General features: G+C 35.8%; 1 protein-coding gene across 7 annotated transcripts in view; it reads right to left on the reverse strand.

Annotated features, from left to right (window-relative positions):
* Positions 1-25,647, reverse strand: part of ANKIB1 (ankyrin repeat and IBR domain containing 1) — a 159,163-nt gene that overhangs the window by 79,839 nt on the left and 53,677 nt on the right. For 5 of the 7 annotated variants that reach the window (XM_067746442.1, XM_067746441.1, XM_067746439.1 and 2 more), the window contains one exon: positions 8,090-8,367. The exons of 1 other annotated variant lie outside the window; for it this stretch is intronic. In XM_067746442.1, coding sequence (XP_067602543.1) covers positions 8,090-8,277 — 188 coding nt within the window. In that variant the 5' untranslated portion in view covers positions 8,278-8,367. Of the gene's footprint in view, positions 1-6,551; positions 6,671-8,089; positions 8,368-25,647 lie in introns of those variants that run through there. One more of the 7 variants, XM_067746445.1, reaches the window with a different exon arrangement.

The following is a 25,647-nucleotide window of genomic DNA, read 5'->3' on the forward strand; positions in this document are numbered from 1 at the left end:
CTCCAAATATACAAACAGCTCATGCAGCTCAATATCAAAAAAACAAACCCAATCAAAAAATGGGTAGAAAACCTAAATAGACATTTCTCCAAAGAAGACATACAGATGGCCAACAAACATAAGAAAAGATGCTCAACATCACTGATTATTTGAGCAATGCAAATGAAAACTACAATGAGGTATCACCTCACACTGGTCAGAATGGCCATCATCAAAAAATCCACAAACAATAAATGCTGGAGAGGTTGTGGAGAAAAGGGAAGCCTCTTGCACTGTTGATGGGAATGTAAATTGATAGAGCCACTATGGAGAACAGTAGGGAGATTCCTTAAAAAACTAAAAACAGAACTACCATATAACCCAGCAATCCCATTACTGGGCATAGACACATGCACCCCCAATGTTCACTGCAGCACTATTTACAAAAGCCAGGACATGGAAGCAACCTAAATGTTCATCAACAGAAGAATGAAATAAAGAAAATGTGGTACATATATACAATGGAATATTACCCAGCCATAAAAAGGAACAAAACTGGGTCATTTGTAGAGACATGGATGGACCTAGAGACTCATACAGAGTGAAGTAAGTCAGAAAGAGAAAAACAAATATCGTATATTAAAGCATATATGTGGAACCTGAAAAAATTGGTTTAGACAATCATATATACAAAGCAGAAATAGAGACACAGACATAGAGAACAAATGTATGGATACTAAAGGGATAAGGCAGGCTGGGATGAATTGGGAGGCTGGGATTGACATATATACACTATTGATACTATGTATAAAATAGATAACTAATGAGAACCTACTATATAGCCCAGGGAACTCTATTCAATGTTGTGTGGTACCTAAATGGGAAGGAAATTCAAAAAAGAGGGGATATATGTATTCGTATTGCTGATTCACTTTGCTGTACAGTAGAAACTAACACAATATTATAAAGCAACTATACTCCAATAAAAATTAAAAGAAAACACCAAACACTTTAGGCTGAAGTTGAAAGTTAAGTATAAAGTAAAAATATAAGTGTGAAGTATATGGCTAAATCATAAAAACAGTAATTAAAAGAGAATATATAGTCACCCTTTCTTTAGGTCTTTAAATACTCATTCAATAGGATGATAACCAGAGGATGGAGACAGATATATTCCTTCTTAGAGGAACCAGGAATATTGATCAGATCAGCAATTTTTAAACTTTTTGGTAGTAGACTTTTACAACTTTCACAACTTTAAAAATTACTGAAGATTCCTATTGGGAGATTGGGATGGACATATACACACTACTATATATAAAATAGATAACTAATAAGGACCTACTGTATATAACAGGGAACTCTACTCAATACTCTGTAATGTGAAAAGAATCTAAAAAAGAGTGGATATATGTACATGTATAACTCATTCACTTTGCTGTACAGCAGAAACACAACATTGCAAATCAAGTATACCCCAATAAAAATTTAAAAATGAAAAGATTCCTAAGAACCTTTGTTTATGTGAATTATATATATTCATCATATTAAAAATTAAAAGATATTTTAAAACATTTATTAATTAAAAAAATAAACTCATTACATATTTAACATTCCTAATATCATTACATAGTTAACATTCCTAATATCTTAAAATGAAAAAATAACTATACATTTTTTGAAAATTAAGTGAGCACAATGGCATTGTTTTACATGTTTACAAATTTTATTTAGTATCTGGCTAACAGAAGACAGACAGATTCTCATAGCATTCAATGTGTTGTGATATGTGTCATTTGGGTTCAAGCATATGAAAAAAATCCAGCCTTATATAATCACAAAAGGGAGAAGTATTTTAAAATAGCCTTTTCAAATAACTGTGAATAGTCATATTTGATACTATGCTAAAAATTCAACAAGTGGTCATTTCTTAAAGATTACTTGCAATATAAAATATGATATCTTATGAAATGAACTTCTGTACTCTATTACATTAAAATCCATTGGTCTACCTTGCATTTTGAATAAATCTTTTACCCATGCATAATTGTAAAAAACCATATACTGATCTTCTGAAAAATACTAATTCAGTGAGTTACACAGAGCTTCTAGATTTTTGTCACATTTCATTATACAATATTTTAAAAAATCATATTAATTTATATCACCACCACTCTTATTCAGAAAAGTCCCTAAGTAATGGGAAACTATCAAGCTGAAGGCAGCAAATATAAGTTTTCAAAATTCCAATATTCACTTGAAAACTCAAATTTTATCATTAGCAACAAATACTCTCAGTTTTCCCTTGAATTGATAGGCTCACTTATGTCATACATTTTCAAGAAAAATGTCAGCCAGCCAGTATCCCAGTCTGAATGTTGTTAATTTAAAATGTTGTTTCACGAAAAAATAAGTAGTTTAACTCATACCTCAAACAAAAGTACAAGTGCTCTTTCTCAAACCTAACATCATACAGCAGAAGTGATTTATGAATTCTTCACATTTGTCACATAGAATATTAAGAAGATGTGTAATCGAGGATGGAGATTAAATAAAATTAGTAATTTTAATGCTTCATTGAGGACATTTTAAGTGAAACGGCTTTTTAAAAAAAAAAAAAAAAACAGCAAGAGCCCGGCAGAGAGGAATCCAATTACTAGTAAGGTTTGGTGCCACTTCCTTGATTCATCTAAAGGCGTCAGCAGTTTTATCCTCTGCTTTTTGAACTACAACTGCAAATGTCAACGCAGTGAAAAAAAGGCAAATAACATCTTAAAATTAGTATAAAAATAGTTTTGACCTACTGCACCTCCTTGAAAGAGTCTCAGGATCTAGGAGTCCTCAGAACACACTTTAAAACTCATTGGATTACATATGGAAACAACCTAAATGTCCATCAACAGATGAATGGATAAAGAAGATGCGGTACATATACACAATGAAATACTGCTCAGCCATAAAAAAGAAAGAAACAATGCCATATGCAGCAACGTGGATGGACCTAGAGATTACCATACTAAGTAAGTAAGTCAGACAAAGACAAATACCATATGATATCATGATATGTGGAATCTAAAATATTACACAAATGAACCTATCCAGGAAACAGAAACAAAATCAGGGACACAGAATAGACTGGTGGTTGCCAAGGGGGTGGGGGGTAGGAGAGGGTAGGAGTGGGAGTTTGGGATTAGCAGATGCAAATTGGTATATACAGAATGGATAAACAACAAGGTCTTACTGTACAGTACAGGGAACTATATTCAATATCCTGTGATAAACCATAATGGAAAGGAGTATGAAAAAGAATGTGTGTGTGTGTATATATATATATAAACACATAACTGAATCACTTTGCTGTACAGCAGAAATTAATACAACACTGTAAATCAACTATACTTGAATACAATAAATTAAAAAAAAGACTCACTGGATTAGATAACTTTCTTATACAATGTTTCCTAATTTCATAAAGTATATTTTAAATTATACTATAAATGGTTAGAATATATTTTGCTACTTGATTTCTTTTATATTAAAATATACATATTACCTTAGTAATAATAATATTTAAATACATTTTACCTTGGTATTCTAAGCAAGTTTTAATTAATCACATAACAAGACTTGATATTAAATATTATTATAGTGTTCAATATTCAGAAGCTAAAGCAACGGTTTTATAATTTCACTGAAAATGTTCAACTCAAAAAAAGAAAGCCTTAATAGATTAAGTAATCAAGAGTTAATCTATTGAGAGCATTACTAACTGTGTAGCAGTGTATTTGTAATATTTACAATCTAGTCAAAGAGATGAGTTTAATGACAATTGGATGGTTTAAAATCTAAGTTGTAGGAATTTCAGAGAACAGAAAGAATACTGCAGGTCAGAATAGTTGGTAATGAATTCATGAAAAGACAGAAACCAAGGGAGGACGTAAAGGACAAGAAATTAGAGAAGAAAGAAGACATTTCAGAATCAAGGACCAACAGGAATAAAGCTAAGGGGGTGGCATTTTTAAAAGTGGGGAAAGCAAGAGGGAGGGTAACCAGATTGACTGATATGATCATGTTAGAGAACAATGAGAGATTAGGCTGAATCGGTAGAATTAGGGCATAGAAAAGTTGGCTTCAGAAGCCAAATAGAATAAGGCAGACGGTAGTGTAGTTACAGTTTTCTCATGATAGAACATTGAAAAGGCTATACTTTTAGCAAGATTAACCTGGACATGAGATTATAGGAGAAAAAGACTTGCAAAAAGATCATTCAGGAGTCAGGTATTTTCAGTATTGGAAGAAGGGGTTGGTAAGAGTGAACAAAGCTTGGGGCAACGGGAATGCAAAGAAGAGAATCCAAGAGATAAGACTTAGTGAACTTTGCATTAGTAGCAGGTTAGGTAAAGGAAGAGTAAGGAGTAAGTCAAAGATGATTGGAAGTTATTTAGGGTTACAAACATGAGAGGTAATAATATTATATGCTAGGCACCATGAGACATATAACACATTAATTGTCCCACAAGTTTCATGTGTATCTATTTTATAGACAGGGAAACTTATGTTCAGAGTGACTAATTTGTTTTGCTAATAAGTGTTTTAGGCAGCCCTGACATATAGGCTTATTTGACTATAGAGATAAGAGGTTATCAGTGTTGAAAAGCCTACAGCCTACAGTTATCTGCCGGGGCAAATAGCTTTACCATTTACAAGCTGCAGAGTTCTGACAAGTTGCTTAATCTTTCGGTGCTTCAGTTTTCTCACCTCTGAAATGCAGATGATTAACGAACTCACAGAGCTGTAATGAGGATTAAGTGAGACAATGCATGTAGAGCACTGTTAATAGTGCCTAGAAAACAGTAAGGCCTCATCATCACCCTGATACCAAAACCAGACAAAGATACTACAAAAAAAGAAAATTACAGACCAGTATCACTGATGAATATAGATGCAAAAATCCTCAACAAAATACTAGCAAACAGAATCCAACAACACATTAAAAGGATCATACACCATGATCAAGTGGGATTTATCCCAGGGATGCAAGGATTCTTCAGTATATGCAAATCAATCAATGTGATACACCATATTAACAAACTGAAGAAGAAAAACCATATGATCATCTCAATAGATGCAGAAAAAACTTTTGACAAAATTCAACACCCATTTATGATAAAAACTCTCCAGAGAGTGGGCATATAGAGGGAATCTACCTCAACATAATAAAGGCCATATACGACAAATCCACAGCAAACATCATTCTCAATGGTGAAAAACTGAAAGCATTTCCTCTAAGATCAGGAACAAGATAAGTATGTCCACTCTCACCACTATTATTCAACATAGTTTTAGAGGTCCTAGTGATGGCAATCAGAGAAGAAAAAGAAATAAAAGGAATACAAATTGGAAAAGAAGAAGTAAAACTGTCACTGTTTGCAGATGACATGATACTATGCATAGAGAATCCTGAAAATGCCACCAGAAAACTACTAGAGCTAATCAATGAATTTGGTAAAGTTGCAGGATACAAAATTAATGCACAGAAATCTCTTGCATTAGTATACACTAATGATGAAAAATCTGAAAGAGAAATTACGGAAACACTCCCATTTACCATTACAACAAAAAGAATAAAATACCGAGAAATAAACCTACCTAGGGAGACAAAAGACCTGTATGCAGAAAACTATAAGACACTGATGAAAGAAATTTAAGATGATACCAACAGATGGAGAGATATACCATGTTCTTGGATTGAAAGAATCAACATTGTGAAGATAACTATACTTCCCAAAGCAATCTACAGATTCAATGCAATCCCTATCAAATTACCAATGGCATTTTTTACAGAACTAGAACAAAAAATCTTAAAATTTGTATGGAGACACAAAAGACCCCGAATAGCCAAAGCAGTCTTGAGGGAAAAAAACGGAGCTGGAGGAATGAGACTCTCTGACTTCAGACTATAATACAAAGCTACAGTAATCAAGACAATATGGTTCTGGCACAAAAACAGAAACATAGATCAATGGAACAAGATAGAAAGCCCAGAGATAAACCCACGCACCTATGGTCAACTAATCTATGACAAAGGAGGCAAGGATATACAATGGAGAAAAGACAGTTTCTTCAATAAGTGGTACTGGGAAAACTGGACAGCTACATGTAAAAGAATGAAATTAGAACACTCCCTAACACCATACACAAAAATAAACTCAAAATGGATTAGTGACCTAAATGTAAGACCAGACACTATAAAACTCTTAGAGGAAAACATAAGAAGAACACTCTTTGACACAAATCACAGCAAGTTCTTTATTGATCCACCTCCTAGAGTAATGGAAATAAAAACAAAACAAACAAAAAAGAAAATAGCAAGGCCTCAATGTGTTTGCCATTATTTTATTAGTACAATATGTTAGTGTCATTAACATAGGGAAGACCCAGTTTTGGAAGAAAAAGTATAACAATATGAGTTGGAGGTGGCTTCTAAGTGGGTATTTTACAAGAAATGAAAATAAAAGATAAATGCAAAAAGGAGAGGTTATAGAAATACCTGTTTTTAAGTCAAAAAATACCTATTTTAGGGGATTCCCTGGTGGCGCAGTGGCTGAGAGTCCGCCTGCCGATGCAAGGGACGCGGGTTCGTGCCCCGGTCTGGGAGGATCCCACGTGCCGCGGAGCCGCTGGGCCTGTGAACCGTGGCCGCTGGGCCTGCGCGTCCGGAGCCTGTGCTCCGCAGCGGGAGAGGCCACAACGGTGAGAGGCCCGCGTATCGCAAAAAAAAAAAAAAAAAAAGAGAAATACCTATTTTATTTTCAAGAGGTTACAAAAATAACTACTTGATAGTCATAGGCCTGGAAAACGTAAATTATTTATGGAATTTTTGTCATTCACAAATCCTGATCACAAAGATATTTCCTGTGCCATGATTTTATGATATTTCTACTTACTTTGTGTAAGATACTATGCTAGATGCTAGAAGTATTAAGAAGGTCCTTTAAAAAAGCTGTACTTTAGGCAGGCAAAGAGAAGATACACAAAATTATAAAATACAATGACATAGTATATACCAAACAAGTAATACAAACAAACAAAAAAGAATCATAGAAGTTCAAAAAAGACTAAAGTTCCTATGGGTTGTGACAGGCTAAGAAGATAGATAAAGTGTGCCTAGGACCTTGAAGGAAGGCTAAAATTTAGGTAAGAAAGAGAAAGCTGAGAGGAGTGGGATACTCCTGGCAGAAAGAGCACAATGAACATGGCAGACAACACACATGGCATGATTCAGGGATACCAAAAAGAGCAGCTTATTTTGAACGACAAATTTGTATAAAAAGAAATAGAGAAAGGACTGAAAAGTTTTTTGTCAAGTTCTAAAGTGCTCAGGATATTGGTTGAAGAATTATATTTCACTGCATAAGCAAAGAAGTGTTTCTTTGTCTCCTAGCATCAGACTTCCATAACTGAATAATCTACTTCTAAAGACTAAATTTGTTTTGGAATTACTTTTCTATCCTTTGCTTCTTTCATCTTATAAGCTAGCAAACACCATGTAATTAGGAAGAATCTTCACATATTTGCTGCCACTAATGCTTTCTTGTTGAAGAGATTTTTTTTAAGTTTCTTAGTATTTTCAGTTCCAAGGAAATGGTTTGCTTTTAGAAAAGTTTTTTCAAGTAACTGAACCCCATTAGAAGAAGAAAACTCAAATCTGATCATGAATAGGTAAGGTAAACACATTAGTTTTTCAACTTAAATTGCCTAGGGCACAATTCCCTGCAATTTTTTGAGTTGATAAGTACTTTTCTAGAATTGAAATGTTGTAAATTAAAAACTACACTATTATAAAAAGTTCATACTATGAAACATACTGAGGATCAAAATGTATTTACAGTAAAAATAATATGTGAACTAACCTCACTACTGAAACCTTTGGTCTAATTTAGGCATAATAAAAAATCATACTTAATAATTTATGCATATTCAATTCTACAAAGTTTAATTCACTATAATACCACATAACATGCACACATGTATGCATATATTTTCTAAAGATCAGGTTTTTTTTTTCCTTTCTCTAACTTGTTATCAATTGCTTTACAGTAATACTTACCCTAATATTCTATTCATTCCATGTCTAGCAGCATAGTGTAATGGCGTATTGTGCTGGTAGGGCTCCCCGTAAGATGTATTTGGATCAAGGGATTCTTTTAGCTGAGGGTTGTTTTCATATATTTGGCAGGCCAGGTTTTCATCACCATTGATGAGTGCTTTACGGAATTTGGTGGTTGTATTTCCCATGTTTTGTTTTGTTTTTTTCTGATAGGTAGTGGCACTTTTTCCTTCCCCCTTCAGCCACTTCTTGAATGCTTCTACAACATGTTTCACATTCTAATGGAGGAAAAAATTATTAAATTAGATTGTGAAAAACTAATTATGAAGCAGTATCCTAAAGAAAAAGTATCATAATTAGGAACACCAATAAAATCTAGGAAGCATATGTAAGGGAACAAATTATACTAAATTTACCAAATTTATCTTAATAGGCAAAAAGTCTCAAACTTTTAATGTTACCCCAATTAACTTGTTAAACTATAACATTTTTCCACACAGAAACTGTTAAGGTTTCACAGGCTGCACTTTATACTATAAAAGTTACCTACATATATGTACTTTTCAATTTTCTCCTTCACATAGGCAGGAAATGAGCTTGATTAAATCTATGGATGAATACACTTAAATCCCTGTATAAATTATATATAAATCTGACTCAGCCAATTTGTAGGATAGTGAAAAATGTAGGAAATCTTCCTCATATAAGAACTCCAGAGAAGCAAGAAGAATTACAACCCTGCAGCCTATGGGAAAAAAAGCACATTCACAGAAAGACAGACAAAATGAAAAGGCAGAGGGCTATGTACCAGATGAAAGAACAAGATAAAACCCCACAAAACCAACTAAATGAAGTGGAGACAGGCAACCTTCCAGAAAAAGAATTCAGAATAATGATAGTGAAGGTCATCCAGGACCACAGAAAAAGAATGGAGGCAAAGATCGAGAAGATGCAAGAAATGTTTAACAAAGACCTACAAGAATTAAAGAACAGAGAAACCGAGATGAATAATACAATAACTGTGAAAACTACACTACAAGGAATCAATAGCAGAATAACTGAGGCAGAACAATGGATAAGTGACCTGGAAGACAGAATGGTGGAATTCACTGCTGCGGAACAGAATGAAGAAAAAATGAAAAGAAAGGAAGACAGCCTAACAGACCTATGGGACAACATTAAATGCAGTAACATTCGCATTATAGGGCTACCAGAAGGAGAAGAGAGAGAGAAAGGACCAGAGAAAATATTTGGAGAGATTATAGTCAAAAACTTCCCTAACATGGGAAAGGAAATAGCCACCCAAGTCCAGGAAGTGCAGAGAGTTCCATACAGGATAAACCCAAGGAGAAACACGCCGAGACACACAGTAATCAAACTGGCAAAAATTAAAGACAAAGAAAGATTATTAAAAGCAGCAAGGGAAAAATGACAAATAACATACAAGGGAACTCCCATAAGATTAACAGCTGATTTCTCAGCAGAAACTCTACAAGCCAGAAGGGAGTGGCATGATACACTTAAAGTGATGAAAGGGAAGAACCTACAACAAAGATTACTCTACCAGGCAAGGATCTCATTCAGATGTGATGGAGAAATCAAAAGCTTTACAGGCAAGCAAAAGCTAACAGAATTCAGCCCCACCAAACCAGCTCTACAACAAATGCTAAAGGAATTTCTCTAAGTGGGAAACACAAGAGAAGAAAAGGAACTACAAAAACAAACCCAAAACAATTAAGAAAATGGTCATAGGAACATACATATCGATATTTACCTTAAACGTGAATGGATTAAATGCTCCAACCAAAATACACAGGCTTGCTGAATGGATATAAAAACAAGACGCATTTATATGCTGTCTACAAGAGACCCACTTCAGACATAGGGACACATTCAGACTGAAAGTGAGGGGATGGAAAAAGATATTCCATGCAAATGGAAATCAAAAGAAAGTTGGAGTGCCTATACTCATATCAGATAAAATAGACTTTAAAATAAAGAATGTTACAAGAGATAAGGAAGGACACTACATAATGATCAGGGGATCAATCCAAGAAGAAGATATAACAATTATAAATATAGATGCACCCAACATAGGAGCACCTCAATACGTAAGGCAACTGCTAACAGCTCTAAAAGACGAAATCGACAGTAACATGGTAACAGTGGGGAAGTTTAACACCTCACTTACACCAATGGACAGATCATTGAAAATGAAAATAAATAAGAAAACACAAGCTTTAAATGACACAATAGACCAGACAGATTTAACTGATATTTATAGGACATTCCATCCAAAAACAGCAGATTACACTTTCTTCTCAAGTGCGCATGGATCATTCTCCAGGATAGATCACAACTGGGGCCACAAATCAAGCCTCAGTAAATTTAAGAAACTTGAAATCATATCAAGCATCTTTTCTGACCACAACGCTATGAGATCAGAAATGAATTACAGGGAAGAAAACGTAAAAAACGTAAACGCATGGAGGCTAAGCAATATATTACTAAATAACCAAGAGATCACTGAAGAAATCAAAGAGTAAATCAAAAAATACCTAGAGGCAAATGACAATGAAAACACGATGATCCAAAACCTATAGGATGCAGCAAAAGCAGTTCTAAGAGGGAAGTCTATAACTATACAAGCCTACCTCAAGAAACAAGTAAAATCTCAAATAAACAACCTAACTTTACACCTAAAGGAACTAGATAAAGAAGAACAAACAAAACCCAAAGTTAGCAGAAGGAAAGAAATCATAAAGATCAGAGCAGAAATAAATGAAACAGAAACAAAGAAAACAATAGCAAAGATCAATAAAACTAAAAGCTGGTGCTTTGAAAAGATAAACAAAATTGATAAACCATTAGCCAGACTCATCAAGAAAAAGAGGGAGAGGACTGAAGTCAATAAAATTAGAAATGAAAAAGGAGAAGTTACAACAGACACTGCAGAAATACAAAGCATCCTAAAGACTACCACAAGCAACTCTATGCCAATAAAATGGACAACCTGGAAGAAATGGACAAATTTTTACAAAGGTATAACCTTCCAAGACTGAACCAGAAAGAAACAGAAAATATGAAGAGACCAATCACAAGTAATGAAATTGAAACTGTGATTAAAAATCTTGCAGCAAACAAAAGTACAGGACCAGACGGCTTCACAGGTGAATTCTATCAAACATTTAGAGAAGAGCTAACACCCATCCTTCTCAAACTCTTCCAAAAAACTGCAGAGGAAGGAACACTCCCAAACTCATTCTATGAGGCCACCATCACCTTGATACCAAAACCAGACAAAGATACTACAAAAAAAGAATTACAGACCAATGTCACTGACGAATATAGATGCAAAAATGCTCAAGAAAATACTAGCAAACAGAATTCAACAACACGTTAAAAGGATCATACACCATGATCAAGTAGGATTTATCCCAGGGATGCAAGGATTCTTCAATATATGCAAATCAATCAATGAGATAAAACATATTAACAAATTGAAGAATAAAACCATATGATCATCTCAATAGACGTAGAAAAAGCTTTTGACAAAATTCTACACCAGTTGATGGTAAAAACTCTCCAGACAGTGGGCATAGAGGGAACCTACCTCAACATAATAAAGGCCATATATGACAAACCCACAGCAAACATCATTCTCAATGGTGAAAAACTGAAAGCATTTCCTCTAAGATCAGGAACACGACAAAGATGTCTACTTTTGCCACTATTATTCAACATAGTTTTGGAAGTCCTAGCCACAGCAATCAGAAAAGAAAAGAAATAAAAGGAATACAAATTGGAAAAGAAGAAGTAAAACTGTCACTGTTTGCAGATGACATGATACTATACATAGAGAGTCCTGAAAATGCCACCAGTAAACTACTAGAGCTAATCAATGAATTTGGTAAAGTTGCAGGATACAAAATTAATGCACAGAAATCTCTTGCATTAGTATACACTAATGATGAAAAATCTGAAAGAGAAATTATGGAAACACTCCCATTTACCATTACAACAAAAAGAATAAAATACCGAGAAATAAACCTACCTAGGGAGACAAAAGACCTGTATGCAGAAAACTATAAGACACTGATGAAAGAAATTAAAGATGATACCAACAGATGGAGATATATACCATGTTCTTGGATTGGAAGAATCAATGAAAATGACTATACTACCCAAAGTAATCTAGAGGTTCAACGAAATCCCTATCAAATTACCAATGGCATTTTTTACAGAACTAGAACTAAAAACCTTAAAATTTGTATGGAGACATAAAAGACCCTGAACAGCCAAAACAGTCTTGAGGGAAAAAAACGCAGCTGGAGGAATCAGACTCCCTGACTTCAGAGTATACTATAAAGCTACAGTAATCAAGACAATACGGTACTGGTACAAAAACAGAAACATAGATCAATGGAACAAGATAGGAAGCCCAGAGATAAACCCATGCACCTATGGTCAACTAATTTATGACAAAGGAGGCAAGGATATACAATGGAGAAAGGACAGTCTCTTCAATAAGTGGTGCTGGGAAAAGTGGACAGCTACATATAAAAGAATGAAATTAGAACACTCCCTAACACCGTACACAAAAATAAACTCAAAATGGATTAGAGACCTAAATGTAAGACCAGACACTATAAAACTCTTAGAGGAAAACATAGGAAGAACACTGTTTGATGTAAATCAGAGCAAGATCTTTTTTGATCCACCTTGTAGAGTAATGGAAATAAAAACAAAAATAAACAAATGGGGCCTAATGAAACTTCAAGGCTTTTGCACCGCAAAGGAAACCATAAACAAGACGAAAAGACAACCCTCAGAATGGGAGAAAATATTTGCAAACGAATCATTCAACAAAGGATTAATCTCCAAAATATATAAACAGCTCATGCAGCTCAATATTAAAAAAACAAGCAACCCAATCCAAAAATGGGCAGATGACCTAAATAGACATTTCTCCAAAGAAGATATACACATGGCCAAGAAGCACATGAAAAGCTGCTCAACATCACTAATTATTATAGAAATGCAAATCAAAACCACAATGAGGTATCACCTCACACCAGTTAGAATGGGCATCATCAGAAAATCTACAAAGAACAAATGCTGGAGAGGGTGTGGAGAAAAGGGAACCCTCTTGCACTGTTGGTGGGAATGTATATTGATACAGCCACTATGGAGAACAGTATGGATGTTCCTTAAAAAACTAAAAATAGAATTACCATACGATCCACCAATCCTACTACTGGGCATATACCCAGAGAAAACTGTAATTCAAAAAGACACATGCACCCCAATGTTCATTGTAGCACTATTTACAATAGCCAGGTCATGGAAGCAACCTAAATGCCCATCGAAAGACGAATGGTTAAAGATGTGGTACATATATATAATGGAATATTACTCAGCCATATAAAGGAATGAAACTGGGTCATTTGTTGAGACGTGGATGGATTTAGAGTGTCTTACAGAGTGAAGTAAGTCAGAAAGAGAAAAACAAATATCATATATTAACACATATATGTGGAACCTAGAAAAATGGTACAGATGAACTGGTTTGCAGGGCAGAAATTGAGACACAGATACAGAGAACAAACATATGGACACCAAGTGGGGAAAGCAGCAGGGGGATGGGGGTGGTGGTCTGATGAATTGGGCGATTGGGATTGTCATGTATACACTGATGTGTATAAAACTGATGACTAATAAGAACCTGCTGTATAGAAAAATAAATAAAATTAAATTTAAAAATTAAAAAAAAAGGAACTCCAGAATGTGTTAAATTACAGTAAAGGAAAAGTGAAACTGCTCAGTACTTACTTATAAGAGCCTCAGAGAAAAGATTTTTAAAATGTAAATATATAGTAGGACTACAAAACTCACAGCAAACGAATACAAGTGATTATAACTAATTATACACAGAACTATGGAAACAGTGATTATTCTACCACAATACTATTAAACTTATTTCCTTCTACTGTAAGTAATTCAAAACAAGGTTGAAAACATGAAATGTTTATGCCTACTATGTTTGGAAAGAGGTTATGATAAAGATCATACGGGTATTTACTAACTGAAGCAATGTGAGGTCGGTGGGGGAAGAAGGACATGGAAACAATCATTGAACTTGGAGTCTGAAATCTCGTATTTACCTACACTAGCTGTGTAATTGTAATTACCCTCCAAAAGCCTCAGATTCCTATGTGTACAGTAAAAGAAAACAAACATTTCTTAAGGACGACAGTAAGGATTATTAAGAAACTTTAAGTAGCTACCACAGCCCTTGGCTAATGTGCTTAATAAATGCTAGTTTTGTTCCATTTCAATAAATGTTTCTGAATCTACTCTTGAACCATTATCAAAATTAATGACAATGGAAACAGCTTATGCAAAGGCAGGTATGAAATAAAAGGCTTATTCAATTGGTGAGTATGGTGGAGTTTAGGGTCTCTTGGGCTGTACTAACAGGAGATAAAACTGAAGATAGGTTGGGGTCAGACTAAGAAATGTATACTTTAAGTTGTAAAGAACAGATAATTAAAGCCTTTTATGCAGGGCAGTTATATGCTTTAGAATATTAGCTATTGTGACACTGTAGAAGATAGACTAGAGGCAGAAACACTTAGAGGCAGAATACAAAAGTCTATCACGTTACCCAATTAACTCGCTGGCAGGCTAGACATTAAAACATAGCTTTAAAAAAAAAAGTTGAAAATAATATGTACTTGTTCAACACAAGTGTTGCACAGGGTTGCAACAGTTTCAACAGAATACAATTTAAAGGACCAAAAAACAGATGAGTTGTTTTTGAAGCTTCCTATAAAACGGAAGCTCTCAACCTTGGCTGTACATTTAATAACCTGGAAAACTTCAAAGAATCCCATTGTCCAGGCTATAACTCAGACCAATGAAATAAGAATCTCTTAGGGGGTGGTCACAAGCACTGGTATTTAAGCTCTTTGGGTGATTTCAATGTGCATACACCACCGTTTAAAAAGCTCCTGGATCCCTCTAGCTAAATGGTCACATCAGAGTATGGAGATGAAGGTGAGCAGGCAAGGTAAGACATCTGCTAAGCCTGTTTTAGAGATAGGCGTTAACTACCTATTTAAGACAGCACATTTTCTGGTTCATATCTATACTTAATGAGGTCATTACTTGGGTCTTTTAAGGGTTCTTTGTTATTGATTTCTCACTTTAAATATGCAAATACAATGCATAGTAGAGACTTTTGACAATATGGATAAAGAAAAAGGACAAAGAACTCATAGTCTATTTACTAACCACTGGTAGCATTTGATAAGTACTCATCCTATTTATAACGTATGTAAATATGTTTGTATACATATGTACAGTATAAATATTTATATACATAAATTAGATCATACTAATTATAAATTTTTTATTTAATTTTTCAGAGGGCTGCTGAATCTTTAATCTAAACTACTACTCCTTTATCATCTCGAATATTGAATGAGGAGCAAATCCCTTCTACACTCTATGCTTATCACAATATACTACAACCACTTTGGGGATTTTCTTAGCAACAGCCTAGATTTTATTTTTTACTTTTGTTTTTCATAGAACCTAGGAGCCTTGTGTTTATTCTCAGTGAAATCATCTGTACTTTTGTTGCACTGCCTTAAGCATTTTACGGGTTTATTATTCTTAATGAGAACTCTAGTTTATTATATGAATATATTTTAATCTATAACCAAATATAAAGGATATCATGTGGGTTCTAAAGGGTCTTTCCTAAGGATTTGGATTCTTTCACTTGTTTTGGTCTTATCTTTCATCTCTGATAGAATGTAGCTCAAATTATGAACATTGTTAGAGTATTGGATTAGATTGATAACATGCTTTCCTTGATTTACATTAATCCTTTAGTGAAATGTTCTGTAAGAAAATAATTTCTACCCAAGATGTGAAAAAAGAAACATCTAAGAAGGCAATAATATCTTGGGATGGTTACTTATAATATTAAGATACTTAAAAAATCAATAAAACTCTAAATGTGCATTAAATATGACTGTCACATGTTGAAAAGCATAATGGTATCTAGAAACTTTTTTGTGGTTCTCAGTTATTTTCAAGTCTGTTTCATTTTTAAAATATGAGTGTAATAGTCCTGAAAGGTGCCAGGAAAGGCATTAAAACATTCACAGCTCCATTCCCTCTCAGATTTATTCTCACAAGTCTTGCCTAGAATTTGCCAGATGTGTCCTTTCACTTTTTCATAGCCACAGCTAGCACAGCCTGAAGTGACTGTTCCCTCTTTGTTTGAATCAAACACTTCAAACTCCAAGATAAATCTATGTATAGAGCTTTATGAAGCAAATGACAGACTATCAAAGAGGCAAAAATAATTCATTATTCTGGGCTTCTAAAATCTAGGCAAAGTCTCAACATCTTTGACTAGCAAAGCACAGCACTTGATAAGTACCTAATGAAAAAGTAAGAAAAATGTAACTTGTCAACAGACTCCAGAAAACTTTCCCTAATTTCCTGAATAACTTTTAATGTGAAGGGCTCTATAATTTTTACTTTAAATCTTTGTCTCTCAACCTGTCCATTCATAGGTTAATAATCTACATCAAAAACTCAAGTGCACTTAAATTAATAAACTACTCCCAGGAATCTTTTATAGAAGATGAAGTTCTTCAGAAATAAATAACCAACTCCTAATGTAATTTATCATTTTCCACAAAAGTAAATTACTTTTAAAGTCATTATTATGGACTGAAGGTTGATCTCAACAAAATTATTGGCTCCCACTCTTTGTTTAACTGGTATTAAAGATAGCCTTTAGAAATATGATGTCAAACTGGTGAGTCTACTGAGGAATCTTACATCTACTTGTAAAGTTACTTACTGTAGCAGCTGGTCTCTATGCACCTCTGCCCCCCTAACATATGCCCCTTGATGTTAACCCTATTACTATAAAAGATTTAAAAATTTTAAGCCATATTATAGTTTATTATAAACAAAAACCTCTCTTTGAGTGCAAACATGAATTAACACAATTGGAGGTATAGTTTAAATGTCACATATACTATTGAAGTGTTAGCTTATATCCACACAAAAAAATAAAACAAAGAATAACAAAAACAATTTAAACTTATTGTAACAAGAAAACTGAAATGTTATAAAAGTATTGATTTTTCATTAATTATAATGCATAGAATCATAGAAACAGAAACGACATTTAAATCATCCCAGCCTATCTTTCCAAATTTAATACTAAAAGATTTTGAACATTCATGGCTTGTTGTTTGCCTTCATCATTATATTTTGGGAAATCTACTTTATTCCTCTTGTTGAAGTTGAATGCTTCAGTAGGACTGAAATTTATATTACTGAATGTACACTCAGTTCACAGCACCTCTAAACAATGTATGGTTTAATGCAGGTGTCAGCAAACTTTTTCTGTAAAAGGCCAGATAGGAAATATTAAAATATTTACTTAGTGAATCATTTGTCTTCAATGAGCCATATGATCTCTGTCATAACTACTCAACTCTGCTGCTGCAGCTTGAACGCTATAGGCAACATGTAATAGTAGAATGGGTGTGGTTGTGTTCTAATAAATTTTGTTTACAAAAATAAGACCTAGGATTGAGCCGACGGGATGTAGTTCGCCAACCCCTGATTTGGTGGAAGGAACACAGTGTAGTAGAACAATCTGGGCTGGAATCCCACATCTACTACTCCTTAGTGCTAACACAAATCATTTAACCTCTCTGTACCTCAATTTTTTCATCTGTAAAAAAGGGATAAGGCCACCTACCTTGCAGAATTGTCATGATTATCTAGGTAAAGTATGTAATACAGTGCATAGCAGGTACTCAATAAACTTTATCTCCCTTCTCCTATCAGGATCTGCAAGCCATTGGAAAAGAGTTAGTCGCTGCCTTTAAAGAACTCAATACTCATTCTTTTCAAAGGACAGTGACACCTTAAGAAAAATGTCACCAACTCCATGTTCTACACCAGGAAAATATATAACTGGTAGTCTAGACTTCATCATTTATTAGGTGTCTGACCTCTGGCAAGTTAAAAACTATATATTTTTTCAACAGTCTTCTGAACCAAAGTTAATTCCACTTTCGCTATTTTTCTAGGTCACTACCATTATTAACAAAGGTCTCTTCAATGTAATTGCCCTTATAAATATTAAGTGAAAGGGACAGAGAATTGAGTACAAAGCTGGAGCAGGAGACAGAATCTCACACTGGAGGTATATGGAAAACACACACACACACACACACACACACACACACACTCACACACACACCCCTATCTAAGGCAAGGAGCAAGAGGTCTTAGTCCAAAATGTTGCTAAAAATGAAGTATGGTTAAGAGATTTGGGGATTAGCTTGCCTAATTGCATATTAAATTGAAGTCAAGTGTGGCTTTAATCTTGGTGGCTTCCTGCAAGAAGTTCATGAACATCCATATTCTACAGGAAAATTTATGAGTATTAGAGAGTACTACAAAAATGATCTGAGCTAAGAAGAGTCTTTTAACAAAGAAAGGAAATTCCCTGTAATATGCATTCCAGAAATAAAATTCACTTTGCTGTTTTTACAATACCTTAATATGGCAGTATTCAAAATAAAATGGCTACACAAACACAAAAATATAATCATGACAATACTAGAAAACTCACTGTGGCAGTTTGGCTGCCTGAGGTTTCTGAGCCACCAAGGAAACAGATAATCCAACAAATTCTGGCTGCTATTGGATACCTTTTATATCTATATAGCTTTCACAGTGTGGAAAAGGATGCTGCAGTTAGTAAAAAAAGAAATGAAAATAGCTGCAAAGGGCAGCAACTGACTGCCTCTTTTTGCCAAACTAGCAGATGAACACTGAAAATAGCTAGCATGAGGTCCACAAGTGGAAAACAGTCCAAACATGGGATGCAACCACCGTATGAAACATCACTCTTAATTTTCTATTTCCTATTAAAACATAATTATCTGCAATGATCATAAGACTCAGAACTCTCCACTAGTAAAATTTTCAAATAGCTAAAATTTTTCTTAGGCAATATTCAGCTTTCATAAACTGGTCTTTACAACTACTCAAAATGTTATGTGTTATACTTTAATTCCTTAACAACTGCTTTTCATACTTTGAATTCAGAATTTCATACAGAACTGGAAATTAACATTTCAGCCTCTAATGCTATGGTGGTGTCAGCAAAGAGTTTAATTTCAGCAACTTTGGCATATCTGGTTATTCAGCAGTGTCTGCCTTCATAATTTTTGAATACTATATTGTCCTTACTTCATAAATAATAAGTAAAAATGTTAAATTGGAAGTGTTTTATCTTGGTATTAGGAAGTCAAAGTCTTAAAGTCGATGCAGTTGAGAAAAAGATGAAATTACTTATGCCTCAAACTGAGGCTCCCTAAACTTAAATCAACTCTACATTCAATTGAAAAATAAAGATAAAAAAGACACACCACTTATAAAAGGTTAGAAATTTGTATACAAATATTCTTTTAAGAGATAATAATCAGGAGGCGGAAACAAGAAGGCGGAGTAGGACTTGAGCTCACCTCATCTCATGAAAACACTAAAATCACAACTAATTGCTGAAGCATCGGGAAAAAAAAGGCTGGAACCTACCTAAAAAGATATTCTACTTCCAAACACAAAGAAGCCACAATGAGATGGTAGGAGGGGCATTTTCGCAATATAATCAAATCGTGACCCATAAACCGGAAAATAACTGTATCACAGGGGTTCTCCTACAGTAGAACCTATGTCAGGCTCCCCAGCCCGGGGGTGTGGCATCAGAAGGAGGAGCCCCAGAGCATTTGGCTTTGATGGCCAGCAGGACTTGAGTACAGGAGCTCCACAGGACTGGGGGAAACATAGAGACTCTACTCTTGGAGGGCGTACACAAGGATTCACATGCACTGGGACCCAGGGCAAAGCAGTGACTCCATAGAAGCCTCGGCCAGGCCTACCTGTGTGTCTTGGAGGGTCTCCTGGGGAGGTGTGGAGTCGGCTGTAGCTCACTGGGGGGACAAGGACACTTGTGGCAGAGGCCCAAGGGAATATATACTGCTGTGAGCTCTACCGGAGGTCGGCATTTTGGCACCAAGACCTGGCCCCACGCAACAGCCTGCAGGCTCCAGTGGTGGGACACCTCAGGCCAAACAACCAACGTGGTGGAAACAGAGCCCCACCCATCAGCAGATAGGCTGCCTAAAGTCATCCTGAGTCCGCAGCTGCCTCTAAACGTACAACTTGACACAGCCCTGCCCACCAGAGGGACAGGACCCAGCTCCAACTGCCAGGGGGCAGGCACAAGTCCCTCCCACAAGGAGGGCTGCACAAGCCTCTGAACCAACCTCACCCAAGAGAGGGTAGATGCCAGAAGCAAGAGGAACTACAATCCTGCAGCCTGTGGAACGCAGACCACAAATACATAACGTTAGACAAAATGAGATGGCAGAGAAAGATGTTCCAGACCAAGAACAATATAAACCCCAGAAGTACTAAGTGAAGTGAAGATAGGCAATCTACCTGAAAGTAAACTCAGAGTAATGACAGCAAAGATGATCCAAGATCTAGGAAAAAGAATGGAGGCACAGACTGAGAAAATACAAGAAATGTTTAACAAAGAATTATAAAGAACAACTAAACAGAGTCGAACAATACAGTAACCGAAATAAAAAACACACTAGGGGCTTCCCTGGTGGCGCAGTGGTTGAGAGTCCGCCTGCCGATGTAGGGGACACGGGTTCGTGCCCCAGTCCGGGAGGATCCCACATGCCGCGGAGCGGCTGGGCCCGTGAGCCGTGGCCGCTGAGCCTGTGCGTCCGGAGCCTGTGCTCCGCAATGGGAGAGGCCACAACGGTGAGAGGCCCGCGTACTGGAAAAAAAAAAAAAAAAAAAACCACACTAGAAGGAATCAATTGAATAAATGAGGCAGAAGAATGAACAAGTGAGCTGGAAGACAGATTGGTGGAAATCACTGATGTGGAGCAGAATAAAGAAAAAAGATCGAAAACAAATGAGGACAGTCTAAGGGACCTGTGGGACAACATTAAAAGCACCAACATTCGCACTATATAGGTCCCCAAAGGAAAAGAGACAGAGAAAGGGCCTAAGAAAATATTTAAAGAGATAACAGCCAAAAACATTCCTAACATGGGAATGGACACTCACTCAAGTCCAGGAAGCGCAGAGTCCCATACAGGATAAACCCAAGGAGGACCACGCCGAGACACATATTAATCAAGTTGTTAAAAATTAAAGACAAAGCAAAAATATTAAAAGCAACAAGGGAAAAGCAACAAATAACTTACAAAGAAATCCCCATATGGTAATCAGCTGATTTTTCAGCAGAAACTCTGCAGGCAGGCATGGAGTGATATGATATATTTAAAGTGATGAAAGGGAAAAACCTACAACCAAGAATATGCTACCCAGAGAGGCTCTCATTCAGATTTGACAGAGAAAGCAAAAGCTTTACAGACAAGCAAAAGCAGAGAGAATTTAGCACCACCAAACCAGCTTTACAACAAATGCTAAAGGAACTTCCTAGGCCAGGGGTCCCCAACCCCAAGTCCATGGACAGATACCGGGCGGCGGCCTGTTAGGAACCAGGCCACACAGCAGGAGATGAGGGGTGGGCGAGCAAGCAAAGCTTCATCTGCCACTCCCCATCGCTCACATTACCACCTGAAACACTGCTTGCGTTACCACCTGAACCAGGCCCCTCATCGCCCACATTACCGCCTGAACCATCTCCCCTCCCCCATCCGTCGAAAAACTGTCTTCCACAAAACTGGTCCCTGGTGCCAAAAAGGTTGGGGACTGCTGCTCTAGGCAGAAAAGGTCACAACTAAAAACAAGAAAGAGACACATGGGCAAGTTCATGCGTACAGGCAAACATACAGTAAAGATAGGAAATCACCCACACACAAATATGATATCCAAACCAGCAATGCAATCATGAGGACTGTACAAATGCAGGATATTGGAAATATACTGGCAATTAAGAGACCAGCAACTTAAAACAATCTTGTACATATACAGACTACTATATCAAAAAGAAAAGATCAATGAAACTAAAAGCTGGTTCTTAAAGAAGATAAACAGAATTGATAAACCTTTAGCCAGACTCATCAAGAAAAAAGGGAGAGGGACTTTCCTGGCGGTCCAGTGGTTAAGATTCTGCACTTCCACTCCATGGGGCTCGGGTTCGATCCCAGGTCAGGGAAGTAAGATTCCACATGCTGTGTGATGGGGCCAAAAAAATCTTAAAAATAAATAAAAATAAAATAAAATAAATGTTTTAAAAAGGGGGAGGGCTCAAATCAATAAAATTAGAAAAGAAAAAGAAGTTACAATGGACACCACAGAAATACAAAGGAATATAAGAGACTACTACAAATCAACTATACACCAATAAAATGGACAACCTAGAGGGAAATGGACAAATTCTTAGAAAGGTACAATCTTCCAAGACTGAACCAGGAAGAAATAGAAAATATGAACAGACCAATCACAAGCACTGAAATTGAAACTGTGGTTTAAAAACTTCCAACAAAAAAAGTCCAGGACCAGATGGCTTCACAGGCGAATTCTATAAAACATTTAGAGAAGAGCTAACACCTATCCTTCTCAAGCTCTTCCAAAAAATTGCTGAGGAAGGAACACTCCCAAACTCATTCTATGAGGCCACCATCACCCTGATACCAAAACCAAAGATATCACAAAAAAAAGAAAATACAGGTCATTATCGCTGATGAACATGGATGCAATAATCCGCAACAAAATACTAGCAAACCAAAACCAACAATACATTAAAAGGATCATACACCATGATCTGGCAGATATATCTCAGGGATGTTTGGATTTTTCAGTATCTGCAAATCAATCAATGTAATATACCACATTAACAACTGAAAAATAAAAACCATGTGATCACCTCATTGGATGCAGAAAAAGCTTTTGACAAAATTCAACACCCATTTATAATTAAAAAAACTCTCCAGAAAGTGGGCACAGAGGGAACCTACCTCAAAATAAAAAAGGCAATATATATGACAAACCCACAGCTAACATCATACTCAATGATAAAAGCTGAAAGCATTTCCTCTAACATCAGGAACAAGACAAGGTTGCCCACTCTTGCCACTTTTATTCAACATAATTTCGGAAGTCCTAGCCATGGCAATCAGAGAAGAAAAAGAAATAGAAGGAATCCAAATTGGAAAAGAAGAAGTAAAACTGTCACTGTTTGCAGAAGACATGATACTATACACAGAAAATTCTAAAGAGACTACCAGAAAACTACTAGAGCTTATCAATGAATCTGGTAAAGTTGCAGGATGCAAAATTAATACATAGAAACCGCTTGCATTTCTGTACACTAACAATGAAAGAACAGAAAGAGAACTTAAGGAAACAATCCCACTTACCATTGCATCAAAAAGAATAAAATACCTAGGAATACATATACATAAGAAGACAGAAGATGTCTACTCTGAAAACTATAAGCTGCTGATGAAAGAAATCAAAGATACACAAACAGATGAAAAGACATATGATGTTCTTGGACTGGAAGAATCAACATTGTCAAAATGACTATAATATCCAAGGTAATCTACAGATTCAATGCAATCTCTATTAAATTACCAGTGGCATTTTTCACAGAACTAGAAGAAAAAAGTTTTAAATGTGTATGGAACCACAAAAGACCCCAAATAGCCAAAGCAATCCTCAGAAAGAAAAACAGAGCTGGAGGAATCAGGCTCCTTGACTACGGACTATAACACAAAGGTGCAGTGATCAAAACAGTATGGTACTGGCACAAAAACAGCAATATACATCAATGGAACAGGACAGAAAGCCCAGAAATAAACCCACGCACCTACAGTCAATTAATCTATGACAAAGGAGATGAGAATATACAATGGAGAAAAAACATCGTTCTCAAAGGTGAAAAACTGAAACCATTTCCACTAAGATCAGGAACAAGAGAATGTTGCTCACTCTTATGACTATTATTCAACATAGTTTTGGAAGTTTTAGCCACAGCAGTGAGAAGAAAAAGAAATAAAAGGAAACCAAATTGGAAAAGAAGTAAAGCTGTCACTGTTTGCAGATGACATGATACTACACATAGAGAATCCTAAAGATGCCATCAGAAAATACAATGGAGAAAAGACAGTCTCTTCAATAAGTGGTACTGGGAAAACTGGACAGCTACATGTAAAAGAATGAAATTAGAACACTCCCTAACATCATACACAAAAATGAACTCAAAATGGATTATAGAGACCTAAATGTAAGACTGGACACTATAAAACTCTAGAGGAAAACATAGGAAGAACACTCTTTGACATAAATCACAGCAAGATCTTTTTTGATCTGCCTTCTAGAGTAATGGAAATAAAAACAAAACTAAACAAATGGGACCTAATGAAATTTAAAAGCTTTTGCACAGAAAAGGAAACCATAAACATGACAAAAAGACAACCCTCAAAATGGGAGAAAATATTTGCAAATGAATCAATGGACAGAGGATTAACCTCCAAAATACATAAACAGCTCATGTAGCTCTATATTAGAAAAATAACCCAATCCAAAAATGGGCAGGAGACCTAAATAGACATTTCTCCAAAGAAGACATACAGATGGCCAAGAAGCACATGAAAAGCTGCTCAACATCACTAATTATTTGAGAAATGCAAATCAAAACCTCAATGAGGTATCATCTCACACCAGTTAGAATGGGCATCATTAGAAAATCTACAAACAACAAATGCTAGAAAGGGTGTGGAGAAAAGGGAACCCTCTTGCACTGTTGGTGGGAATGTAAATTGATACAGCCACTACGGAGAACAGTATAGATGTTCCTTAAAAAACTAAAAATAGAATTACCATATGACTCAGCAATCCCACTGCTGGGCATATACCCAGAGAAAACCATAATTCAAAAAGACATGCACCCCAATGTTCATTGCAGCACTATTTACAATAGCCAGGTCATGGAAGCAACCTAAATGCCCATCGGCAGACGAATGGATAAAGAAGATGTGGTACATATATACAATGGAATATTAGACATAAGAAGGAATGAAATTGGGTCACTTGTAGAGACATAGATACATCCAGAGATGTATGAAAGAGAAAGAGAAAAACAAATATCGTATATTAACACATATATGTAGAACCTAGAAAAATGGTACAGATGAATTAGTTTGCAGGGCAGAAATTGAGACACAGATGTAGAGAACAAACGTATGGACACCAAGGGGGGAAAGCGGAGGGTGGTGGTGGTGTTGTTGTGATGAATTGGGAGATTGGGATTGACATGTATACACCAACGTGTATAAAATGGATGACTAATAAGAACCTGCTGTATAAAAAAATAAATAAAATTAAATTTTAAAAAAAGTCTACAATGAATGCTGAAGAGGGTGTGCAGAAAAGGGAGACATCCTACACTGGTGTTGGGAATGTAAACTGGTACAGCCACTGTGGAGAACACTATGGAGGTTCCTTAAAAA

Source organism: Pseudorca crassidens, chromosome 8 (assembly GCF_039906515.1).
Source record: "Pseudorca crassidens isolate mPseCra1 chromosome 8, mPseCra1.hap1, whole genome shotgun sequence".
Taxonomy (NCBI): Eukaryota; Metazoa; Chordata; class Mammalia; order Artiodactyla; family Delphinidae; genus Pseudorca; species Pseudorca crassidens.